This window comes from Phalacrocorax carbo, assembly GCF_963921805.1.
Source record: "Phalacrocorax carbo chromosome W unlocalized genomic scaffold, bPhaCar2.1 SUPER_W_unloc_1, whole genome shotgun sequence".
NCBI classification, from domain to species: Eukaryota; Metazoa; Chordata; class Aves; order Suliformes; family Phalacrocoracidae; genus Phalacrocorax; species Phalacrocorax carbo.
The window spans coordinates 1285987-1312414 of NW_026990243.1; the positions used below are offsets into that span (position 1 = coordinate 1285987).

General features: G+C 43.8%; 2 protein-coding genes across 2 annotated transcripts in view; one reads left to right on the plus strand and one right to left on the minus strand.

The window, feature by feature from the left end:
- LOC104047827 (NAD(P) transhydrogenase, mitochondrial-like) overlaps positions 1 to 26428 on the plus strand; it is an 849989-nt gene that overhangs the window by 745456 nt on the left and 78105 nt on the right. The window lies entirely within an intron of this gene.
- The window catches only part of LOC135310808 (potassium/sodium hyperpolarization-activated cyclic nucleotide-gated channel 1-like), a 281354-nt gene that overhangs the window by 109510 nt on the left and 145416 nt on the right, over positions 1 to 26428 (minus strand). The window contains exon 4 of the mRNA XM_064439797.1: positions 17469 to 17687. Within this exon, the coding sequence (XP_064295867.1) occupies positions 17469 to 17687 (219 nt within the window). The remainder of the gene's footprint in view (positions 1 to 17468; positions 17688 to 26428) is intronic.

Below are 26428 nucleotides of genomic sequence, written 5' to 3' on the forward strand. Positions count from 1 at the left end.
ATGGAGTCATCTTTCCCCATAGCAGCCCTCATAGTGCTGTGCTTTGTATTTGTAGCTAGAAAGGTATTGATAACACACCAGTGCTTCGGCTTCCACTGAGCAGCACAGCATCAAGACATAGCCAGGGCAGCTGACCCACACTGACCAAAGGGATATTCCATGCCATATGACCTCATGCTCAGCAATAAAAGCTAAGAGAAAGGAGGAAGAGAGGGGGTATTCATTATTAAGGTGTTTGTCTTCCAGATCAATCACTATGCATACTGAGGCCGTACTTCCCAGGAAGTGGCTGGACATCACCTGCTGATGGGAAGTAGAGAATAAATCTTTTGTTTTCCTGTGCTTCTGCACACATCCTTTGCTTTTGTTTTATTAAACTGCCTTTATCTTGACCCACAAGTTTTTAATCTTATTTTCTCCCCCTGTCCTGTTGAGGAGAGGAAGTGATAGAGCAGCTTGGTGGGCATCTGGCAGCCAGACAAGGTCAACCCACCACAGCATACTATTCAGTTCCACTTGAAAAAAAACACATTTATTTTGTTATTGCTGTATTGTTAAAGGTAAGTAACATCTGATTTTTGTTTAGGGGGAGAGGGGGAATAGTTATTGTCTTTACTTGTTGAAATAATACCTATTGTTATTTCCCATTTCAAAACCTGGGAAGATCAAGGTCAAATTAAATATCACAACTATGTGCAGCAAAAATTCAGGTAATTATAATAAATGAAAATTGATAAGATGATGTCGTGGTTTAGCGGCAGCTCAGCCCCACACAGTCGCTCGCTCACTCCCCACCGGTAGATGGGGGAGAGAATCAGAAGGGTAACGCTCGTGGGTTGGGATAAGAACAGTTTAATAATTAAAATTAAAAGAAACAACAGTAGAAATGCAATGTAAAGGAGAACAACGAGAGGCGCAAAGCCCTGGGGGAGGGGGGAAGGGAGGGGAGGGGAGAGGGGGAACGAACCGCCGAAACAAACCGCCCGCGCCGCAGCCGCCCGCCGACCCGGCACCCCGCCGCCTCCGCGCTGCCACTGCCCCCCCTCAATATATTGGTCATGGTGTCACATGGTATGGAATGAACCTGCCATTGGCCAGTCGGGGTCAGCCGTCCCCACCATGGCCCTGCCCCTCCCAGCCCCCCCCGCCACGCGGCAGAGCGCGGGAAGCTGGAAAGGTAGCCGACCCCCACAGTGAGGAGAATTAACCCCTTCTCAGCCAAAACCAGCACATTCTCCACCCCTTATTCCATACCATTTACACCATGCCCAGGTCCCATATGATGCAATACAACCATACCAACCACCACCCCTCCCCTTCCCATCCTTTAACATAATACACAGACATCATTCCCTTAGTTCATGGACCTTCCCTGTAAAATGTCCATTAAAATGTCCATTGAGTTCACCCAATCCATGGCTCTGGGCTCCATCTGTTGTATCAGTCTTTCCGGGTGGGAGAGATGGTGTGTGTGTCGTTGGGTTGCTGCATACCGAGTCAGTCATCGTTCCGTCACTGCTGCACGGCTTGTTTCATAGTTGATCTTCCATGGGTTGGGAGGCTCGTACTCTGATATCATTGATACAATACAGAGGTGACACACAGTATTATATAGCAGTTCACATTGTGCCATTCAGTTCATTGACTGTTTTCACCCAAAATCAAATCCCCTTGAGGCACACATCGGATTTCTCCATCCTCCCCCATCACCCACCAAGTACACCCAGGTCCTCGAGCAAAAGCAATCCCACGAATGGGTTTGCCTTTGCCGGAGGCAGGAATAACCCAGGCTGTTTTGCCCAGCATACTTTTTGCGTGTACTACAGGGACTCTATCCCCTTCCACGGTATGTAGGATTTCTGACTGGGCAGGGCCAGCTCGGTTGGCAGATCCCCTCGTGTTGACTAACCATGTGGCTTTTGCTAAATGTGTATCCCAGTGCTTGAACGTTCCACCCCCCTTTGCTTTCAGTGTAGTTTTTAACAGTCCATTGTACCGTTCAATTTTCCCAGAGGCTGGTGCGTGATAGGGGATGTGATACACCCACTCAATGCCATGCTCTTTGGCCCAGGTGTCTATGAGGCTATTTTGGAAGTGAGTCCCATTGTCTGACTCAATTCTCTCTGGGGTGCCATGTTGCCACAGGACTTGTTTCTCAAGACCCAGGATAGTGTTCCGGGCAGTGGCGTGGGGGACAGGATATGTTTCCAGCCAGCCAGTCGTTGTTTCTACCATTGTAAGCACATGGCGCTTGCCTTGGCGGATCTGTGGGAGTGTGATATAGTCAATATGCCAGGACTCCCCATATTTATATTTCAGCCATCGTCCCCCACACCACAGAGGCTTTACCGGCTTCGCTTGCTTGATTGCAGCGCATGTGTCACATTCGTGGATAACCTGTGCAATAATATCCATGGTCAAGTCCACCCCTCGATCACGAGCCTACCTGTATGTTGCATCTCTCCCCTGAAGGCCTGAGGTGTCATGGGCCCATCCAGCTAGAAATAATTCACCCTTATGTTGCCAGTCCAGATCCACCTCAACCACTTCAATCTTGGCAGCCTGATCCACCTACTGGTTGTTTCGACGTTCTTCAGTGGCCCGACTCTTGGGGACGTGAGCATCCACATGCCGTACCTTTACAACCAGGTTCTCTAGCCGGGCAGCAATATCTTGCCACAATGTCACAGCCCAGATGGGTTTGCCTCTGCGCTGCCAGTTGCTTTGCTTCCACTGCTGTATCCAGCCCCACAAGGCATTTGCCACCATCCAGGAGTCAGTATAGAGATAGAGCACTGGCCACTTCTCCCGTTCAGCAATGTCTAAGGCCAGCTGGATGGCCTTTACCTCTGCAAACTGGCTTGATTCACCTTTTCCTTCAGCAGTTTCTGCTACTTGTCATGTAGGACTCCATACAGCAGCCTTCCATCTCCAGTGCTTTCCCACAAGGCGACAGGACCCATCAGTGAACAGGGCATATTGCTTCTCATCTTCTGGCAGTTTGTTATACAGTGGGGCTTCTTCAGCACGTGTCACCTCCTCCTCTGGTGATAATCCAAAATCTTTGCCTTCTGGCCAGTCCATAATCACTTCCAAGATTCCTGGGCGACTGGGGTTTCCTACTCGAGCCCGCTGGGTGATCAGTGCAACCCATTTACTCCACGTAGCATCAGTTGCATGGTATGTAGAGGGGGACATTCCCTCTGAACATCCAGCCCAGCACTGGCAGTCGGGGTGCCAGGAGCAACTGTGCCTCAGTACCAACCACTTCTGAAGCAGCTCGAACCCCTTCATATGCTGCCAATATCTCTTTTTCAGTTGGAGTATAGCGGGCTTCGGACCCTCTGTATCCCCGACTCCAAAACCCTAGGGGTCGACCTCGGGTCTCCCCATGTGCTTTCTGCCAGAGGCTCCAGGTAGGGCCATTCTCCCCGGCTGCAGTGTAGAGCACATTTTTTACATCTTGTCCTGCCCGGACTGGCCCAAGTGCTACTGCATGACCTAGCTCCTGTTTAATCTGTTCAAAGGCTTGTTGTTGCTCAGGGCCCCATTTGAAATCATTCTTCTTCCGGGTCACTTGATAGAGAGGGCTTACGATCAGACTGTAGTGTGGAATATGCATTCTCCAAAAACCCACAACGCCCAAGAAAGCCTGTGTTTCCTTTTTGCTAGTTGGTGGAGACACGGCTGCTATTTTGTTGAACACATCCATTGGAATCTGACGACGACCATCTTGCCATTTGATTCCTAAGAACTGGATGTCTTGTGCAGGTCCCTTCACCTTACTTTGTTTTATGGCAAAACCAGCTTTCAGAAGGATTTGGACTATTTTCTCTCCTTTCTCAAAAACAACTTCTGCTGTGTTGCCCCACACAATGTTGTCATCAATGTATTGAAGGTGTTCTGGAGCTTCTCCCTGTTCCAGTACAGTCTGAATCAGTCCACGGCAAATGGTAGGGCTGGGTTTCCACCCCTGGGGCAGTCGATTCCAGGTGTACTGGACGCCCCTCCATGTGAAAGCAAACTGTGGCCTGCACTCTGCTGCCAGAGGGATTGAGAAGAATGCATTAGCAATATCAGTTGTGGCATACCACTTGGCCGCCTTTGACTCCAGTTCGTATTGAAGTTCTAGCATGTCCTGCATGGCAGCACTCAACGGTGGAGTGACTTCATTCAGGCCACGATAGTCTACTGTTAGCCTCCACTCTCCATTAGACTTCCGGACTGGCCATATGGGACTGTTAAAGGGTGAGTGGGTCTTACTGATGACTCCTTGGCTCCTCAGTTGGTGAATGAGTTTATGGATGGGGATCAGAGAGTCTCGGTTGGTGCGATATTGCCGCCGGTGCACTGTTGTGGTGGCGATCGGCACCTGTTGTTCTTTGACCTTCAGCAACCCCACCACAGAAGGGTCCTTTGAGAGACCGGGCAAGGTAGACAGCTGTTCAGTTTCCTCCGTCTCCAAGGCAGCTACACCAAAAGCCCACCTGTACCCTTTTGGGTCCTTGAAAGACCCTCTCCTGAGGTAGTCTATGCCAAGGATGCACGGAGCCTCTGGGCCAGTCACAATGGGGTGCTTCTGCCACTCATTGCCAGTGAGGCTCACTTCGGCCTCCAATACAGTTAGCTCTTGGGATCCCCCTGTCACTCCAGCAATGCTGATGGGTTCTGCCCCTATATAGTTTGATGGCATTAAGGTGCACTGTGCACCGGTGTCCACTAAAGCTTTATACTCCTGTGGGTCGGACGTGCCAGGCCATCGGATCCACACAGTCCAGTAAGCCCGGTTATCCCTTTCCTCCACCTGGCTGGAGGCAGGGCCCCTCTAGTCCTGATCATGGCAGTCACAACTCACTTCCTGTAAATGTGAATCAGGAGTCCCTCTATTACACTTAGAAATAAAATCTGCGCTTTTACTCCTCTGTCTGGGGACTTGCTCGCTGGAAACTGGAGCAGCAGCTTTCCTGGAAGAGCCTCCCTGAGTGACTCTTCTTCCTTGCAGTTCATGTACTCGTGCCTGTAGGGTCGAAGTAGGCTTGCCATCCCACCTCATCATGTCCTCTCCGTGGTCTACGCAGGTAGAACCATAGGGTGGCCCGTGGTGTGTATCCCCTTCTTTGAGCCAAAAGATGCTTATTCCTAACAGCTGAGACACTGCTCTGTCGAGGTGGGGAGTAGGACAGATCTTCCTTGAGTTGCTGGACCTCTTGGGATAGTTTCTCCACAGCAGAGACAAGCGAGGAAGAGATATTTGTGTCGTAATCTCGGAGTCTATCTATCACCTCTGCGACTGTTGGTGCCTCATCCCCTTTCCAGGACATCACTGCCAATGAGTTTGCATGTGAAGATGGTGCGCTCCGTACAAACTTCCGCCACATGGGTCGTGTGCACTCGGCTTCATCTGGATCTTTGGATGACCGTTGATCGTCCAGGTCACCATAAATCACCTCAAACACAGCTAATTCCCTTAGATACTGGATGCCTTTCTCCATAGTTGTCCATTTTCCTGGGCGATATGTAACATCTTCTTTAAAGGGATACCTTTCCTTCACTCCGGACAGGAGTCGCCTCCAGAGGCTGAGGGCTTGTGGTTTTTTTCCAATTGCTTTGTCAACGCCCCCTTCCCCAGAAAGGGATCCCAGTTGTTTGGCTTCTTTTCCCTCTAGTTCCAGGCTACCGGCCCCATTATCCCAACATTGGAGCAGCCAGGTGACAATGTGCTCACCTGAATGATGGCTATAATCTTTTCGCATATCTCACTACTCGCTTAAGGACAGGGATCGGGTGGTCTCCATTTCATTTATTACTTCTCCCTCCTCTCCCCGCGATGGCCCTGGTTCTTCATCATCCCGTTCTAAACGAGTTGATGTCCGCTTCCAATATTTCGTCTTGTGTATGGGGGCAACTGATACTGGTACGGGTTTATTTTCTGAGCTAGCTTCAGTACTTGTGGGGATTTGAGTGGCTGTAGTGCCTGTTGTCAGGGCTGGATTGTCTACAGTGCCAGTCACTTTGCATTTCAATCCAGAGACATTCTCTTCCCCCTGGGGGCACTGAATACTGTTGAGCAGGGCTCGGTATGCATGGGCCAGACCCCAGCATGTTGCAGTTATCTGTGTCTCTCTGGAGTTCCCAGCATAACAACATACTTTCTCCAAATATTCTACTAGTTTTTTAGGATTCTGCACTTGTTCGGGGGGGAAACTCCAAAACACTAGGGGTGCCCACTGCCCTAGGTATTTGCCCATGCTATCCCACATGCCCTGCCACTCGTAACTATCAAGCCTCGGGGCAGATTTGTGGGTGATATTCTTAAGTTGCTTAGTCAAAACCAAAACAACATGCCCAAAAACTAACAATAAGTGCACCTTAACCACCCAAGGATGTTCAAGATACAAAGACGTTGTTGTAATAAAGGCACAGACATCACAGAACAAAGTTGCAAAGGTACTATTCTGTATTTCCTCCATATAAAATCTCTCCGAGGAGGAGGTATAATTGCTAATTGCCTCAACAAGGTGGTATCCGAAGTACAGTAACGGTTTCAGCCAAAACCCCAAATACCAGATAAAGCTGAAAACGAGTGTTTGTATAACAAATCTCTTAGGCAAAACATTACTAATCACAGCAGAACACAGCAGACTCAACAAACCAACACCCATCTTTAACACCAACTGCAAAAAGGACAACATGGTGCTGTGACCAGCAGCTGTTGTTATCTCCAACCCTTGAGCCCCACGTTGGGTGCCAAAAAGACTGTCGTGGTTTAGCCAGCAGCTCAGCCCCACACAGTCGCTCGCTCACTCCCCACCGGTAGATGGGGGAGAGAATCAGAAGGGTAACGCTCGTGGGTTGGGATAAGAACAGTTTAATAATTAAAATTAAAAGAAACAACAGTAGAAATGCAATGTAAAGGAGAACAACGAGAGGCGCAAAGCCCCGGGGGAGGGGGGAGGGGGGAACGAACCGCCGAAACAAACCGCCCGCGCCGCAGCCGCCCGCCGACCCGGCACCACGCCGCCTCCGCGCTGCCACTGCCCCCCCTCAATATACTGGTCATGGTGTCACATGGTATGGAATGAACCTGCCATTGGCCAGTCGGGGTCAGCCGCCCCCACCATGGCCCTGCCCCTCCCAGCCCCCGCCCTGCCACGCGGCAGAGCGCGGGAAGCTGGAAAGGTAGCCGACCCCCACAGTGAGGAGAATTAACCCCTTCTCAGCCAAAACCAGCACAGATGAGCTGACAGAAAGAGAAAAAAAGTGATGCTAGTAAAGGCCCTATCCTGACAAAAAACATTTTCACGTTCAGTGAATAGGTCTCTGTGCAGTCCACAGTGACTCTAGTGGCTGTGTTTACATATTCAGTTATATGTCAGAGGGTTGAGTTCATGATGGTCTTTATTATGCATCAAAATATTTAAAGACTATTTAAGAATAAATAAAAGAATTAGCATATCTACAAGTGCAAGCATGTTCTTTTAAATAACAGTATGCTCCCTTTGAAACAGAATATCTGAAAAGCTTTTTCTGATCTGCAGCTATGTGGTTTTTCCCTTTCAGAATGTTTTGTAATTCAGCTATACCAAATATCTTTTAATAACTTGCTTTATTTTAAGAAATCTCAGCGCTTTCTACAAGGATCAAAAAGGCTCACAGAAGACAAGAATACTACATCTATCCATTTAGCAGCGTGTCATCTGATGGTTGCCAAAACAGCATAAGATTATATGATTCAGAAATAATCCAAAAGTCAAGACTTCCAGACCTTTTCTAACTAGAAAACCCCATGGACTTCCAAATAAAATCACAAACCCAAAAATTATAACTATGAGAAACAATCCATAGACACTGGCTCAGGCATTGACTCTGTTATTCCTAAATATTTAGGGAATAATGAATTTTCTACTTCTCAATGTTATGATGACTAGAATGTTTTTGGTACAGTCAATACTTGGTCCTGAAGGTCTGAGACTGTACGAAAATTTAGCAACTCTTGTACCTGGTCACTAATAACACACTTTAAAAATTGTTTACTATTTAAAATACTGCACTCTGGCAAAGCTAAATAGGATATAAATCTGTGCAAGCTGATGAGATTTTTTTATAAAAACTTTCAAAACTACAGGCTGATATTCAGTGACCAGATTTTGCTTTATTTCCCATTTTTTTCTTTGCGAGTAGATATAACCACAGGATAAAGTAAACCATCCCTCATTCTCCAAAATAAGTAATTCCTTTGGGGCAACATGTACACTGTAGCACAACTGCACACACACAAAAAAAGATTTATCTGCAAAATGGCTCACGTGCTCCAGCAATCTGAACATGACATGACCTATTGTTAAAATTATGCTGTATAAGTGAAAACAGGCTACTGTTAAGTAAAAAGAAGGAGTTGAAACAAATGACAGAATATTTTTGTGTTACACTATTCTCAGGTTTTCAAAAATGACTAACAGCATCAGAAAAGCAGGAGCTCCATTAAAAAAAGTGAATGCTACGAAAAGCTACTGAAGTTGCAAATCAGTATTTGATGAGAAACTTCGCTGAACAGATCCGATCCAGGAATTGCATGCTAAAATTCCATGTTGCAAGTTCAGCTCGGTGTGTAAAATTCAAATTCTGCTCTTTATACTATTGTCATGGTTCAGCCCCAGTTGGCAACTAAACACCACACAGCCACTCGCTCACTCCCCCACCCCTGTGGGATGGGGGAGAGAATCAGAAGAGCAATAGCAAAAAAAACTTGTGGATTGAGATAAGAATAGTTTAATAATTACAATAAAATAATAATGATAATATTGATTATGATAATAACAACAACAATAAGGAAAAGGGAAAAAACCACAAACACAAACGATACAACAGCTCACCACCTGCCAACCGATGCTGCCTGTCCCCGAGCCACAATTGCTGCCTCCCTCCCCCGGCCAGTCCCTCCCAGTTAACATACTGGGGACGACGTTACATGATATGGAATATCCCTTTGGCCAGTTTGAATCAGCTCTCTTAGCTGTGCCCCCTCCCCTCCCGGCTTCTTGTGCACCTGACAGAGCATGGGAATCTAGAAAAGTCCTTGACTAGTACAAGCACTACCCAGCAACAACCAAAATATCAGTGTGTTATCAGCATTATTTTCATACTAAGTCCAAAGCATAGCACTATATCAGCTGCAGTGAAGAAAATAAACTCTACCCCAGCTAAAACCATGACAACTACGTATATCTGTCCAGTTTAAGAAAAAAAAAAAAAAAGCCAGAACACCTAAAAATCACATTGTGTTGAATAACCAAGTGGCTTTTGCTAAACATGTATCGCAGTGCTTGAATGTTCCACCCTCCGTTGCTCTTAGTGAGAGTGTAATATGGTCAATTTGACAGGCCTCCCCATATTTATATTTCAGCCATCGTCCCCCACACCACAGAGGCTTTACCCGCTTGGCTTGCTTGACTGCAGCGCATGTTTCACATTCGTGGATAGCCTGTGCAATAGCATCCATGGTCAAGTCCACCCCTCGATCACGAGCCCACCTGTATGTTGCATCTCTCCCTTGATGGCCTGAGGTGTCATGGGCCCACCCAGCTAGAAATAATTCTCCCTTATCTTGCCAGTCCAGATCCACCTCAGCCACTTCAGTCTTGGCAGCCTGATCTACCTGCTGGTTGTTTCGATGTTCTTCAGTGGCCCGACTCTTGGGGACGTGAGCATCCACATGATGTACCTTCACAACCAGGTTCTCTAGCCGGGCAGCAATATCTTGCCACAATGTCACAGCCCAGACGGGTTTGCCTCTATGCTGCCAGTTGCTCTGCTTCCACTGCTGTATCCAGCTCCAAAGGGCATTTGCCAACATCCAGGAGTCAGTATAAAGATAGAGCACTGGCCACTTCTCCCGTTCAGCAATGTCTAAGGCCAGCTGGATGGCCTTTACCTCTGCAAACTGGCTTGATTCACCTTTTCCTTCAGCAGTTTCTGCTACTTGTCGTGTAGGACTCCATACAGCAGCCTTCCATCTCCGGTGCTTTCCCACAAGGCGACAGGACCCATCAGTGAACAGGGCGTATTGCTTCTCATCTTCTGGCAGTTTGTTATACAGTGGGGCTTCTTCAGCACGTGTCACCTCCTCCTCTGGTGATAATCCAAAATCTTTGCCTTCTGGCCAGTCCATAATCACTTCCAAGATTCCTGGGCGACTGGGGTTTCCTACTCAAGCCCGCTGGGTGATCAGTGCAACCCATTTACTCCACGTAGCATCAGTTGCATGGTGTGTAGAGGGGGACATTCCCGCTGAACATCCAGCCCAGCACTGGCAGTCGGGGTGCCAGGAGCAGCTGTGACTCAGTACCAACCACTTCTGAAGCAGCTCGAACCCCTTCATATGCTGCCAATATCTCTTTTTCAGTTGGAGTATAGCGGGCTTCGGACCCTCTGTATCCACAACTCGAAAACCCTAGGGGTTCCCCTCAGGTCTCCCCATGTGCTTTCTGCCAGAGGCTCCAGGTAGGGCCATTCTCCCCAGCTGCAGTGTAGAGCACATTTTATACATCTTGTCCTGCCTAGACTGGCCCAAGTGCTACTGCATGACCTAGCTCCTGTTTAATCTGTTCAAAGGCTTGTTGTTGCTCAGGGCCCCATTTGAAATCATTCTTCTTCCGGGTCACTTGATAGAGAGGGCTGACGAGCAGACTGTAATTTGGAATATGCATTCTCCAAAAACCCACAACGCCCAAGAAAGCTTGTGTTTCCTTTTTGCTAGTTGGTGGAGACATGGCTGCTATTTTGTTGATCACATCTATTGGAATCTGACGACGTCCATCTTGCCATTTGATTCCTAAGAACTGGTTCTCTTGTGCGGGTCCCTTCACCTTACTTTGTTTTATGGCAAAACCAGCTTTCAGAAGGATTTGGGTTATTTTCTCTCCTCTCTCAAAAACTTCTTCCACTGTGTTGCCCTACACGATGATGTCATCAATGTATTGAAGGTGTTCTGGAGCTTCTCCCTGTTCCAGTACAGTCTGAATCAGTCCACGGCAAATGGTAGGGCTGGGTTTCCACCCCTGGGGCAGTCGAACCCAGGTGTACTGGATGCCCCTCCATGTGAAAGCAAACTGTGGCCTGCACTCTGCTACCAGAGGGATTGAGAAGAATGCATTAGCCATATCACTTGTGGCATACCACTTGGCTGCCTTTGACTCCAGTTCGTATTGAAGTTCTAGCATGTCTGGCACAGCAGCACTCAGTGGCTGAGTGACTTCATTCAGGCCACGATAGTCTACTGTTAGCCTCCCCTCTCCATTAGACTTCCGGACTGGCCATATTGGACTGTTAAAGGGTGAGTGGGTCTTACTGATGACTCCTTGGCTCTCCAGCCAGTTGTCCTGGTTTCAGCTGGGATAGAGTTAAATTTCTTCGTAGTAGCTAGTACGGGACTATGTTTTGCAATTTTGCTGGAAACAGTGGTGATAATGTGGAGATGTTTTAGCTGTTGCTAAGTAGCACTTACACTGGTCAAGGACTTTTTCAGTTCCCCGTGCTCTGCCGGGCGCACAAGAAGCTGGGAGGGGACACAGCCAAGACAACTGACCCAAACTGACCAATGGGATATTCCATACCATATGACATCACGCTCAGTATATAAAGCTGGGGGAAGAAGAAGGAAGGGGGTACATGGGAGTGATGGCAGCTGTCTTTCCCAAGTCACCGTTACGTGTGATGGAGCCCTGCTTTCCTGGAGACAGCTGAACACCTGCCTGCCCATGGGAAGTGGTGAATGAATTCCTTGCTTTGCTTCTGCATGCAGCTTTTGCTTTACCTATTAAACTGTCTTTATCTCAAACCATGAGTTACTTCACTTTTACTCTTCTGATTCTCTCCCCCATCCCACCAGGAGGGAGTGAGCGAGAGGCTGCATGGTGCTTGGTTACTGACTGGGGCTAAACCACGACAATGAGCTCATGGATGGGATCAGCCTCGGTTGGGGCGATATTTTGGCCAATGCAGTGTTGTGGTGGCATTCGGCACCTGTTGTTCTTTGACCCTCAGCAACCCCACAACAGAAGGGTCCTTCGAGAGACCAGCAAGGTAGAGAGCTGTTACATTTCCTCTGCCTCCAAGGCAGCTATACCAAAAGCCCACCTGTACCCTTTTGGGTCCTTGAAAGACCCTCTCCTGAGGTAGTCTATGCCAAGGATGCACAGAGCCTCTGGACCAGTCACAATGGGGTGCTTTTGCCACTCATTCCCGGATTGATGGAATTAAGGTGCACTGTGCACCGGTGTCCACTGAAGCTTTATACTCCTGTGGGTCTGATCTGCCAAGCCACCGGATCCACACAGTCCAGTAAACCCAATTATCCCTTTCCTCCACCTGGCTGGAGGCATGGCCCCTCTAATTCCGATCATGGCATTCACAACTCACTTCCTGTAAATGTGAGTAATTCCTGTAAATGTGAATAATTCCTGTAAATGTCTCTCTATTAAGTTCAGAAATTAAATCAGCACTCCTACTCCTCTGTCTGGGGACTTGCTCACTGGAAATTGGTGCAAGCAGCTTTCCTGGAAGAACCTGTGTCTAGTGATTTTTTTTTCTTGCAGCTCACATACCCATGCCCGTAGGGTCGAGGTAGGCTTGCCATCCCACCTCCTCATGTCCTCTCCATGGTCACGCACCACCATAGGGTGGCCCGTGGTGTGTAACCCCTTCTTTGAGCCAAAGGACGCTTATTCCTAACAGCTGAGACACTGCTCTGTCGAGGTGGGGAGTAGGACAGATCTTCTTTGAGTTGCTGGACCTCTTGGGATAGTTTCTCCAAAGAAGAGGCTAGCAAGGAAGAGAGATTTGCTTCGTAGTCCCGGAGTCTATCAATCACCTCCACCACCATTGGTGCCTCATTCCCTTTCCAGGACATTACTGCCAATGGGTTTGCATATGAGGATGGTGCGCTCCGTACAAACTTCCGCCACATGGGTCGTGTGCACTCGGCTTCATCTGGATCTTTGGATGACCGTTGATCGTCCAGGTCACCATAAATCACCTCAAACACAGCTAATTCCCTTAGATACTGGATGCCTTTCCCCATAGTTGTCCATTTTCCTGGGCGATATGTAACATCATCTTTAAAGGGATACCTTTCCTTCACTCCGGACAGGAGTCGCCTCCAGAGGCTGAGGGCTTGTGTTCTTTTTCCAATTGCTTTGTCAACGCCCCCTTCCCTAGAAAGGGATCCCAGTTGTTTGGCTTCTTTTCCCTCTAGTTCCAGGCTACTGGCCCCGTTATCCCAGCATCGGAGCAGCCAGATGGCAATTTGCTCACCTAGATGACAGCCGAAATCTTTTTGTCATATCTCGCAACTCACTCAAAGACAGGGATTGGGTGGTCTCCCTTTTATTTATGAGTTCTTCCTCTCGTCGTGACGGCCCTGCTTCTTCATCATCCCATTCTAAGCAAGTTGACTTTCTCTTCCGCGATTTCTTCTTATGTATGGGGGTGACTGATACTGGCATAGGTTGATTCTCTGAGCCAGCTCCAGTACTTGTTGTGGGGGTTTGAGTAGCCACAGTGCTTGTCCTGGGGGTTTGAGTGGCTACAGTGCCTGTCACTTTGCCTTTCAATCCAGAGACATTCTCTTCCCCTTGGGGGCACTGAATACTGTTGAGCAGGGCTCGCTCCGCATGGGCTAGTCCCCAGCACATTGCAGTGATCTTTGTCTCTCTGGAGTTCCCAGCGTAACAACATACTTTCTCCAAATATTCTACTATTTTTTTAGAATTCTGCACTTGTTCGGGGGGGAAACTCCAAAACACTGGGGGTGCCCACTGCCCTAGGTATTTGCCCATGCTATCCCACATGCCCTGCCACTCATAACTATCAAGCCTCGGGGCAGATTTCTGGGTGATATTCTTAAATTGCTTAGTCAAAACCAAAACAACATGCCCAAAAACTAACAATAAGTGCACCTTAACCACCCAAGGATGTTCAAGATACAAAAAGGTTGTTGTAACAAAGACAGAGACATCATAGAACAAAGTTGCAAAGGTATTATTCTGTATTTCCTCCATATAAAATCTCTCAGAGGAGGAGGTATAATTGCTAATTGCCTCAACAAGGTGGTATCCAAAGTACAGTAACAGTTTCAGCAAAAACCCCAAATACCAGATAAAGCTGAAAACGAGTGTTTGTATAACAAATCTCTTAGGCAACACATTACTAATCACAGCAGACTAAACAAACCAACACCAATCTGTAACACAAACTGCAAAAATGAGAACATAGTGCTGTGACCAGCAGCTGTTGTTATCTCCAACCCTTGAGCCCCACGTTGGGCACCAAAATAGACTGTTGTGTTTTAGCCGGCAACTCAGTCCCACACAGTCACATGCTCACTCCACCACTTGTGGGACAGGGAGGAGAATCAGAAGGGTAACGCTCGTGGGTTGGGATAAGAACAGTTTAATAAGTAAAATAAAACAATAACAACAAAAATGGAATGGAAAGGAAAACAACAAGGCACAAAATCCTGGGCAGGGTGGGGGGGAAGGGGAGTGAACCACCAAAACAATCTGCACATAACAGCCACTCACCACCTGACACATCCAGTCCCCAAGTTGCAACTACCTCCCTGTACACCAACTGCCCCCATTAATATACTGATCATGGTGTCACATGGTATGGAATGAACATCCCATTGGCCAGTCGGGGTCATCTGTCTTGGCTGTGGCCCCCTCCCTCCCAGGCTCTTGCGTACATGGTAGAGCATGGGAAGCTGGAAAGGTCCCTGACCACCACAGGCACTACTGTGAAGAGAATTATCCCCTTTTCAGCCAAAATCAGCACATCTGCCGTGAGTTCTACCAGAAGGTGCTTAAAACTGAGGAAGACATGGAAAACCTACCTTCTATTGCTCATTTAAAAAATGCAGAGGCATCATCTGCTGAATGAGTGGTTACCAAGTCTTGATTTACTCTATGGAGAGCATCTCCACTGCGCCCTAAAATAACTGCACAGAGAAAGAAGCACGACTTTCCACCCCAACATTTAAGACATTTTTCTGAGAAAAGGTTTTGTCCCTATTGCTAGCACCTCTTGGGAGTTTTCCAGGAACCAGTTATAAATGCCCCTGGGGAGAGGTGTGGGAGCAGAGTGTGTTGTTCCCCAGGGAGTCACAGTCATTTGCCTTAACCCTCTCAGGCACAGCATATTTTTCATTCCTCTCGGCAAGGTAATGTAGTTTGAACTGCTGAGGTGAGGAGTCTCCTTTCCACTTTCTTTTTTATCTGCTTCATCTCGCACCAGCACAAGTGGCCCAGAGCGAGCGGCAGGTACAAACTCCTGCTTTGGGTGCAGGTTGGCTCCGAACCTGCCTCTGCCATTTCCAGGACTGTCATCTGTCCCAGGTGTGTCTTGTGTAGGGGAGGCATTGCCACCTGCTCTTCTGGCTGCCTCCGAAGAGAAAGGTGGTCCCTCTTCCCTGATTTTGAAGGAAGGTGCTCAGATGTCTCACTGCACAAGGTGCTCAAGTATGTGCCACAGCTTCATGGAGAAGGGAGATGGAAACATGCTTCAGCCACTACTGCCCCAAAGCACCCTGAGAGCTTGCTGCCTCTTGCAAGTACATGTTCAGTGTCTCCCCATGCACTACACAGACAATTTAGCTATCCAAACTGGAGCTGTGAGAGCCAGATTTGAAAAGCCAGTGCAAGACCTCATGCTGCAAAATTTAAAGCCATCTTCCTGCCCTAACCCTGTTATAATTTGGGACACACAAAGAAATGTTTACATTTTGATAAAATTGCTTCCCTTTCAGCTGGCAGAACAGACCCAACAAGCCATTTAGTTTGGGTTAAATCACCTACCAGGATTAGCCCCGTGACTTTATACTGAGATGGGTTAGGTGGTTTCGCATGGCCACTGACAGAAGTCAAATTTTCAGAGGTTTTAATGCTCACTCATCCTCTCCTTCTAAACCTCTCATCTTCACTTATGTTTTAAGATAACACTGTGTGGGCTTTCTTGCTTGCAAACTTCTGTTTTAAACAGCTGTGAGATTAATGTGTCAGCCACTGGCTAATTTTTCTGTTACTGGACTTATAGCTCATCCCTTACCTCTCCCTGTCTCTTATATATTGACTCCATGGTCTTGTTGCAACTTGAGCTTAACAAAACTGAATGTAAACTCTTTTTCTCCCCCACATTCTTGTCTTCCTCTCTCTTTGCTTGCCTGCAAAGAAAATGCTCCAATCCATCCTACTCAGATCTTTTTTTTTTTTACTTTTCCCTTTTTCTTGCCCAGCAAATTCAGGCCATTCCTTTTCATCCTCAGCACATGCCAGGGTCACTCTCTCCTCTACTTACTCTCTGCCATGTTTCTCCCCCAGGCTTGTGTTCCATCACACCAGGATTTCTGCCCAATTTGCCTTTCTGGACTTTCTTATTGACATATGCCAAATACTATTGCTCAGGCCATGTTTTTTATTTGCTGATTTGAACTCTCTGATTTCACTACCTTGCTCAGCTGACCTCTCTCCTGGCAAGGCCTCTCCAGTTCCCCATTTACTACAATAGCAATTTTGGCTTCTTTTAAGCACCTCAATAACTCTGCATATCCTTATTGTCCCTTGCTGAGGTTCATTCTGATCCTTTCTTCCTTACACAACTATTCCTTGCCTCATCACCTGGCTTCACCCATACTTGCCTCTGCCTTTTATTACACAACTGACAGCGTTAATTAGTGCATCTTTGTGCTCATTTCAGAAAGTTCCCACCCTGTACCAGTTTATGCCTCTTTAATTCCAACCATACCTACAAGGAGTCTAATACAGAATCGAAAAAACTTTCTTCCTGTTTCATAAAGAACTCTTTCTTCTACTAAATTCTCTCTATATTTCTATCCTTTGGCCACCATTTCTTTTGTCCTTGGAGAGGACCTAACAGGTCATGGAGGATAGTGTAAACAATACCATTATAAAGTAAACAAAGACCTCTTCTGAGCAATTCTCTGAGATAGTTCCAAACAAAATTAATTGGTTGGGTCTGGTCCTCATTTAAAGGCCATTCTTTTGACATGTTCAAGTTTTTCCCTAAATTGTGATCCAAAGAAATAACAGGAAATTGTATAGATGTACCCAAGGTACTGAGCTCAAGGCCCTCATTCAAGCTTCCTAGATCAAGTACTGACAGAGTAAAGCACAGTCTGAACCAGGGGATGGAGTTTTCACAGAAGATTTTACAGAATTTAAAGCAAGTTTCACATCCAAGATTTTGTTCAATGCATGTGACACACAGAACTGTATGCACCCTAAAGAATGTGGGTTCATGCAAGAACATATTTAGCTCATGGCATGTTCTGAATTCAATGAAATTTGCTGCAGGATTCAGATGCTACTAGATTATTTAATGTAAGGCCTTTTCCACATTTAAAACATCTCATTAATCTATTTCAAAACTTAAGAAGTTACATTAAAATGAGTTACCTTTTCTTGATATTGCCGCCGTGAGGAATCCAGAGACTGAATGAGGGCAGTGGCGTGACCAACAAACATGGCATAACAAGTAGCCCCCACAATCATACTCAACATGGTTATCCAGAGATCGGACATGCTGACAGGGGCACGGGCTCCATAACCAATGCAGAGCATATGACTCATGGCTTTGAAGAGTGCGTATGAGTACTGCTTTCCCCAGGAATCATTCTGTAAGAAAAAAGACAAGTGACTGAGCCAGCAAGCAGCTGAAGGGAAAAATACGTTTGTACCTGTATAATGGGATCATAGATTACTGGCTCTGAAAGAGCAGTGTGATAATGTATCTTCTGTACATGAGAAGAGATATTCCTTCTAAATTAAATGTTAGATAAAGTGTTAGAGATTCTGCTAGATAGTAGCACAGTGAGATGAAATAAATTTTACTTTTTAATACATGATTGTATTCTTAAACATGGGTGTTAACCTAATTACAAGGAGACTAAAAGTCAATTTTATTTTACAGTCCATGGCAGACGGATTAGAAAGAGATGAGCACGCAGACTTATCAAGTACAAGAAGGTAGTATATTGTTTTAATAAGCATGAATATACTCCTATGGCCCCATTTTTTTCTTTTCAGAGTTGTCCACTTTAACACACAACCACATTTCATCTTATCAGCTGTTTCATTTCCCAAGGAGAGAAAAAAGTGTTATTTGTTGTATTGTATGCTTATCCTGTTTTTCTTGTAATATTGTTTATACCAGAAGCACATCCATTCAAAAGAAGCCTGTTTATTCTGTAATTATAGCAAACCCATGTTCATAGCCATGATCTGTGAAACACAGCTCAAAATAAAAGGTGAATACCTGGGTCCTGCATTTCTGATATGTAGCTACCCCTTCCCATTCTCTCTGGGAGACTAGAAAGACCCAGCAGCTCACAAGCTTTTAAAATTGCAAAGGTGTTGTCAGCATCCTCCCTTTAGCTTTACATAGAGACAGTCAAAGGGGTTGTTCCCAGAGAAAAGCAGACACTTTAACACATTCCAAAAAGTCCTGGGAGCCCTTGTCAGAGTTTTTCTATTCTCCTTGTCAAAGGAATGAAATGAGAAGAGTTTTATAGCTGTTGATCATCCAGTGCCCAGGAAAACAAATTGTGCTTGGAGGCACGCAGCTTACATGAGAAAACCCATACAAGCTTTGCTCGAATGATCTTTTTTCTCAAAGAGCTTCAGGCTTGCTCTCTTGTCATTTAAATACCAAGGTTACAAACTACTCTTGCACTTTTCATCTATTCAAATGCTTTTTCTAGATGCTATCAGCTAAAATAACTGGTAACAGAAAATAAGCTAACAATTCTTGGAATGCAGACAACAAAGTTCATATTTGTGCACTAATATAATAATTTAAAAATTAACAGTTTCTCTGTATTTACACTTGTTTCACTTTCTAAATTAAAGCTTTTCAGAATTGTGAGCTGTTTCTGTCTTTACAAATGAAACTTGTGTTGTAGATACTGCTAAGGAATAGGTTTTCAATGTCTGTACTAAAAAAAAGAATTAGATTAAACTTACACTGCTGGTAATCAGGTAGGTTTCACTGAGTAACAAGGAAATAAACTTCCTTTTGCTTTGGGGCTTTAAAAAAATACTCAGAAAATGAAAGAAATAAAGACGCTTCCCTCAAAAATCTCCAGTTCAGGATTCAAATACCCAGCTAGAGCACAGAAACTCCTTGCCATCTGGGTCAGTGCAGGTATTTTAATCCAAGTTCCCTGTCTCTCGGGAAAGCAACTTACATCAATCAAGGTTCGGTATATTTTGAAGGCCTTTTCTTCCAGCTGTTATCAATCTCCTTTGGGTGGAAATAATTAATAAGGGGATTGTTAGAGAACCATACCACATTCTTTGGCAGTTGCAGCTTTATATAGACTACACTGGGGAAAACAATAAACTACTTGTTGGAAAAAAAATATGAACTTTAAGGCTACAAATAGCATTACTAAAGTCATAGTATTAAAGAGTTTGTAAGATCAAACCCTCAGTTCTTGCGGTACTCCATACAGTGGATCTTGCTCCTAAACTGTGGTTTTTAGCATAACTATTATAAATATTAAATAAAAGCTGATCTTGATCTTGTCTATGAACCTTTTCTATCATAGCCTTGGTGTGATAAACCTCAATTAAAATACTTTCAATAAAATGATATTTTTACATCAAAGTCTTTCAGTTAATCCAAAAGCTGGTTGATTTTATTTCTTGACTGAGATCCTTTCCAAGTCTGTGAACTACAATTTAAAATAAAATACCATTGTCTTTAAGAAAGAATAAGAAAAGGGAAGTGAGAAGAAACAAAATACAAGGAGGGCTTTCAACTAAGTATGTAACAGGGTGAGTGAAAGCTAAATTAAATACTACTTGAGAAGTAGTACCATGAGGGAATAAGTGAGCTGTAATGACAGAAGAGAAATAACTAAAAATGTATAAAATAAATATATATTTAACCATATATCAACCTCTATATATGTCAAAGTAGGATCCAACACCTCAGTCATGATTACATCTGAATCCATACTGGAGGTCAAGGCCATCTCAAATGGCCATTTTGTTATATGAGCAGCATTAGATATCACTGTCTAGCTTATTATAGACTTTGTTATAGGCTAGGCACATTTCAGACATTTGTGAATGGATGGTCCTGAGGAGCTGGTCCTCAGATGGGTAGAAAGGGTTTAGCAGAAGGAGAAAAAGACCTGGTGAAAAGGCCTGACAAAACATTTAAATTCAACTTGGATTTGTCTGAGGATTGTATTGCTGAAAATGCTCGCCAATGCTTTTTTATTTGGTGTTTGTTTGTTTTCCTTAATAATCAATCAGCTCTTGTAGTATCAGTTGCAAACATTGGTCTTTTAGTTTTATGTTTTTTGGGTTTTTTTTAAGATGATGCTGAACAAATACCATTGTGGAGGGTACAAATTTCAGTACAGTTACTTGTGTTGTTCACTGATTTATCCCAAATATAGAAACCACTCTAAAAGAACACTGGTTCTAATGTCAAATTCTATAAATCATGTATGCTACTACCAACATTACTATATGAAATAATAATAATAATTATTATTTAATTATTTTTCTACTTGTGTTGTATAACATAAGGGTTTGGCAGGAGCAACCCTAACTTTGTTTCAACATGAGAGGTTGGAATTTTCCACAGCCCGATTGTGATGTGCTGCTCTTTGCTGTACAAAAGTGAGGAGTGGCCATTCCTCTGCTACTAGCCTACAGAGATTTTTTTAAAATTATGATTATTTTATTAAGATTATGTTATTAAAAGACATGTAGACGTGGCACTTCAGGGCATGGTTTAGGAGACATGGTAGTGTTGGGTTGACGGTTGGACTTGATGATCCTAGAGGTCTTTTCCAACTTGATTCTATGATTCTATAAGAAGCATTTTTGCACATTCATCATAAGGCAATTTTTACATAACGTAGTCACAGATAATGAGTTAATAAAAGCCCATCCTATGAAATAGTCCTGTGTTTACATAGTCAGCTTTTCCTTAATTTAATTGTTAAATATTAATATTTCTATAAATACATGATAAATGTGTCCCTTAATGGTTGTTGCTGTACGCTTCTATGGGAGAACTTATCTTGGGCCGCATATCTCCGGGACACAGGGCTCTACTCACCCTGGGGACAGTGATGCACAGACATCAATATGATGGATACAAAATGTCCGTTTATTTAACTGCGTCACACGCTTATATAGCTCTTGCACTTCCTGTTCCTGCCACTCCTATGGGGAGGAGTCTATCTTTCCGTCACAGCCCGTGATCTTCTGGTCGACGATCCCTGTTTATTCCCCTACAAATGGTCATATTCTGTTTTTAATGTATAGATTTAAAAAAACCTCCAAACCACTATGAGCTGAAAAAAATCTACCAATCAGTAAAAAAGAATATTTAATTTCTTAGTTGACAATGGATTGATCACTGGTTCCAGATTAGCAGTAATCGGCTTAAAATTTTTTAAATGAAATTACATTAATTTGGAAAAACTATTAAAGACTCTAACTGTGAGAAATACCAAAGCTGTTTATCCAAGGACTGATTACATAATCTAGCTCGATGACATAAGGAAATCCTCACATTTGTGAAAGCAATGATCACTGATCATTTGCAATTAGTTTTGTACGTATATACATTAACTTAGCAGTTATCCCAAAGAATACATTCATCACACGGCACTTCTGATTTTTAAAGGTCTGTTTCTAAGCCTCTTCCTTCACTGCAGGATGCTATCCTTTGTCTCATAATTTTACACAAAACTGCTACCAATATCTTTTTGTAATAACTTTTCAGTTCATAAGACACAAATTACAGAAAGGTCACATGGCACCTTCTAAGGGGCAACAATAAAAGGCAAATTATTTTTCTCAGTGGATTAAAAAAGGGTTTCTATTTTACTGGCATCTATGGAGGTTTTCACCAGGAGATTTTGTTGTCATCAGACAAATCAGTTCCACTCCCATATTGTACTCATTCCCTCAGGCACACTTTATCTTCCCTCAGTCATACCCTTGCACTGAAATATAAATTGATTTAGAAATCTCATAACAAGCAGTCTATTGCACAGACAGTAGTGGTTTCCAAATTTTTGACTCAGTCCCTTTTTCCTTTCACAGCACGGTCACTGTATATGTCACAGAAATGGTCCTCCCAGTTTGCAAGGGCATGCTTTACAATCATGGAGCAAAGACTGACTTAGGAATTAAGTGAAATAGTTTCTACAAGGATCTCAAACTCACGCTTCTGATTCTCCCTTTCAAAACCGCAGTAGGAGTGGGGGAGTAGCGTGCCCCTACACCAAAGAGCTTGCCTTGTAATCAGTCACACACATCCATTCATGCCCACCATAGACTTTGGATTCTCCTGAAAGGAAGTGATATCTGAAGGAGAGAAGATGGATACAAATCTTGACAGGATATAGATGGTCCGTGGCTATACTAGTAAATTAAAAAAGTATCAGAAAGTATTTCCAAGCTCCGGAACATGGTTCACATGGGTATGCTGTTAGAAATGCCCCTGGCATGGCACTGGCCACGTAGCACTCTCCCAGCAATACTAGTTCTACTTGGGAGCTGGTGTGGTTCCTTCTAGGCTGCCAGCATGAGCCTGTCTTGTGCTGAAACCCAAACAAGATTAATACTATGGACACACTAGGTAACTCATATCCCAGTCCTTCCCCAGTGCCCATTAAAAGTGGGCACTTTTAATTTATGAGCGTGGAGGCAGCTAGACAGTCCATAAACCCTCTGGTTTTAGCATTGTCACAGAAAATTATCGTACAAAACAAATATAAAGTTCAGGGTGAGGGTTCAAAAGTGGAAGAAAGCACAAAGCATCCTTGCTAGCTTGGTAGCACATAGTGCAATGCAGTGGTGGCCCCAAGGAAACATCCACCTAAAAGCTGAAGGACATGAGCCACTGCTGCTCAAAGTTACTGTAAAAATTAGTCTTTTCAAGGGATTTGATTAAACTGTATTTGTGTCTTATATAGCCATAATATGAGTTATTTGTATATATTTATCTGCAAGCCATATTTAAAGTATAATTTAACTAATCAAAAAGGCATGCTAATAAATGACTGTATTACATATTTATGACACTTTGTTGTGGTTTAGCCCCAGCTGGCAACTCAGCCCCACACAGCCGCTCACTCACTCCCCCCACCCCTGTGGGATGGGGGAGAGAATCAGAAGAGCAAAAGTGAGAAAACTCATGGGTTGAGATAAGAACAGTTTAATAATTAAAATAAAACAATGACAACATAATGAAAAAGAAAATAACGAGAGAGAGGCAAAACCCGGGGCAGGGGGGAAGGGGGAATGAACAACCAAAACAAACCACACATGACACAGCCACCCACCAACCTAACACCACTAGTCCCCAAGCCACAACCACCAAGCCACCTCCCCTGGTTAATATACTGGTCATGGTGTCACATGGTATGGAATTAATATCCCATTGGCCAGTTTGGGGCAGCTGTCTTGGCTGTGGCCCCTCCCCTCCCTGCCTCTTGCCCACATGGCAGACCATGGGAAGCTGGAAAGGTCCCTGACTACTATAGGCGCTACTTAGCAACACTTAGCCACTACTTAAAAACAACTAAAGCATCAATGTGCCATCGGCACTTTACCAGCTACAATGAAGAAAATTAACTCTATCCCAGCCAAAAAGAAGCACACACTTCTAACAGTTATGTCAAACAGAACTAGAAAAGGAGACACGTTTCTTAACAAATCCTGCGTCATCTAAGTTCAATAGCCAAATCTTCCCAACTGTTACACTTAAATTTCCATAAGAGCTTTATTGACATCAAAACTTTCTCATGCTCTGGATTTGGCATCTACATGTGTTCACATTCTGGCTCTGCTTTCATATTTCAGAATACAAGTTATATCCATTAGCAGTAATTTCCCTGTGTCAACTAAGTTATATGTATATAACACCGACATCAGACTAGAATTGGGCCCTATAGGTAATCTATCATTTTGGCGGTAATCCATATATACATTTTGATATGGATATACAGCTTACATACATACTTGTCCATCAGTCAGTTGCATAATTTACTGCCTCTGGCTTCATACAGTTCCTTAGAATGACACATTAGTTAAAATCTCAGACAGCAAATTACAGCAAAATACGCTCTCAGCACTTCAACTTTCAAAAATGCTGTTTGAATACCACAGTGAATAACCTAGGTGGCCAATGGGAATGTTGTGCAATGTTTATAATTTCAAAACTCATCCAATGGTGAATGTACTATCATCCAAAACCTCTACTTCTTATCACAGCTATTAATACTAAGAATCTTTTGTTGTTTTCTAAAACTAGTAAACAAAGGCAAGGTGGGATCAGACTCGGAAGACTAAAAATTCTGCTGTTATTCAAAAAATCTTAAGTGCAAGGAAGAAGAGTATATTTTAGGAAGTGTGTAAGTAAATGCATATGATTTAAGGAAAAAAACCCTGAATTGGTAAGCTCAGTGGAATAAGCAGATATCTTCAGAATCTTCTTAACATTTCTCTCTGCTGCTATGTGCACAGATAACACATGGTGCAAATGATTCAGCATATACTTTCAAGACCAATAGGGGCAGAAAAATTTTAGAAAGTGTTTGGCATTGCATTTCACAGGAGAAGAGGTTTGACTGGAGAAGCAATGACTAAATATTATATACTTACTTTGTTCAGAGTCATGCAGTGACTTTGCTGTCATTACATTCATGTCATTCATGTTTTGGTGCTATGTCTTTGGCACTAGCCATCAAACAAAACCACAGTAGTGTAACAGATCTTTCTTTTGATTATTTTTCCTGATGCAGAGGAAATTGAATATTCCCCTATTAAAACAAGCAGCAAGAATATCTCCCTGTGATCACCTTTTTCTGGTAAGGATGTATAATTTTCTTTGTGGAATCAGTGTGGCAATTCATAAACAGCAATAGAAGTGCAGCTATTTGGCTTATGCACACAGCCTAGTCTTTCACATATATTCAAGTTATTATGTGCACATGAATAGTCCCATTGCATTCAAAAGGATGGTTCACATAAGAAGATACACTCAGAATCTCACAGGGGAGGCTTCCCTGTACACTGCTCAGTACTGCTCTTTCTTTTGTGTATCTGTACCTAATCAGAGATACAATCATAAATTCCTACAGTTGTATATACAAAGTCACAAAATAATAAACTAAAGCTTATGGGAAAATTACTTTTTCTATTCTTTTGTCTATAAATCAGCCCACTCTGACTCATCCTTTTATCTGGTCACTGTGCTCCCTTAGCTGAACCCTGAAGACTAAAGAAAGTTTGTAATGCATGAATCCCATTTAAAATAATATTCCATTCCAAAGGATTATTTTTACTAAGATTTTTTTAAGGAAATACATCTTACAAATCTGTTACAAAGCTTCTATAAAGTTTAGAATAAAATTTTAAAAGCACAGACTATGTCTATTTTCCCCATGTGAAAAATTAACAGTACTAGGAAACATTCTCCCACCATGGAATTTGATTGTCTGTACTTGTAATTTTTCAGAAAGCAGTGGTTTTGGCTAGGGCCAATTAATACTTTCCAAAACAACTCCTGAACACAGACTCAGAGTTAGCACAGGTCACGGATGACTCCTGTCTAGCAGTAGACTTGAGGCCACCTTGCCTTGGCAACTAAGAAGTCCAGTTGTATGGAAGCAGGCTGTGGATGCAATTGACTTCCAGGAGAGAAAACAGACCTGAGCATGTTTAATCTACCAGTATTAATACAGCCCCCATGTCAATCAGTCAGTGACAAACTAAGGGACAAATACTGGTGAAGAAATTTTCCAAAATATATCTGTTACTTTATCTCATGCCTGTCCACAGGAAAAGCGAGATCAGAGTGCAGTGAAGCAGTCCAGCGCTTTGAAAAGGTTTGTGTTTCGGTTCCTTTAAGCACTCTCACAGGATGTGAACAGCTTCTGCAAGGGGGACATCTGAGGGCTCTAGGCTTTGCCTATCAGTTGTGACTATTTTTGTATATATCTGTTTCCAAACTTATTAGGTGGCATCATCTTTAGTAACAATTGCTACCACTGGAGAATATCCCTTCTCCCCTCCTCTGAAATTAATTTCATTATCACAAAATATATACAAAAAATAAAGTTTTTACAAATCATTGAAACGGCAGACATTACCATGCCATTCTATGCTGATCTTTGTTTTTTGAGATCCCTTTTTTGAAATTTATAAAATAATCTAATAATCTGATTAAGACATTTGGCTTTTGTTCTCCTCTCTCACAGCACACTCCAAGTTTGATAAAATTAAAATCCCACTGTTTTTTGATCCTCAAATAAACTTTAGTGCCATTGTTTAAAGGGACTGACAGATATACATCGTCCGCCAAGGGGAAAATATGT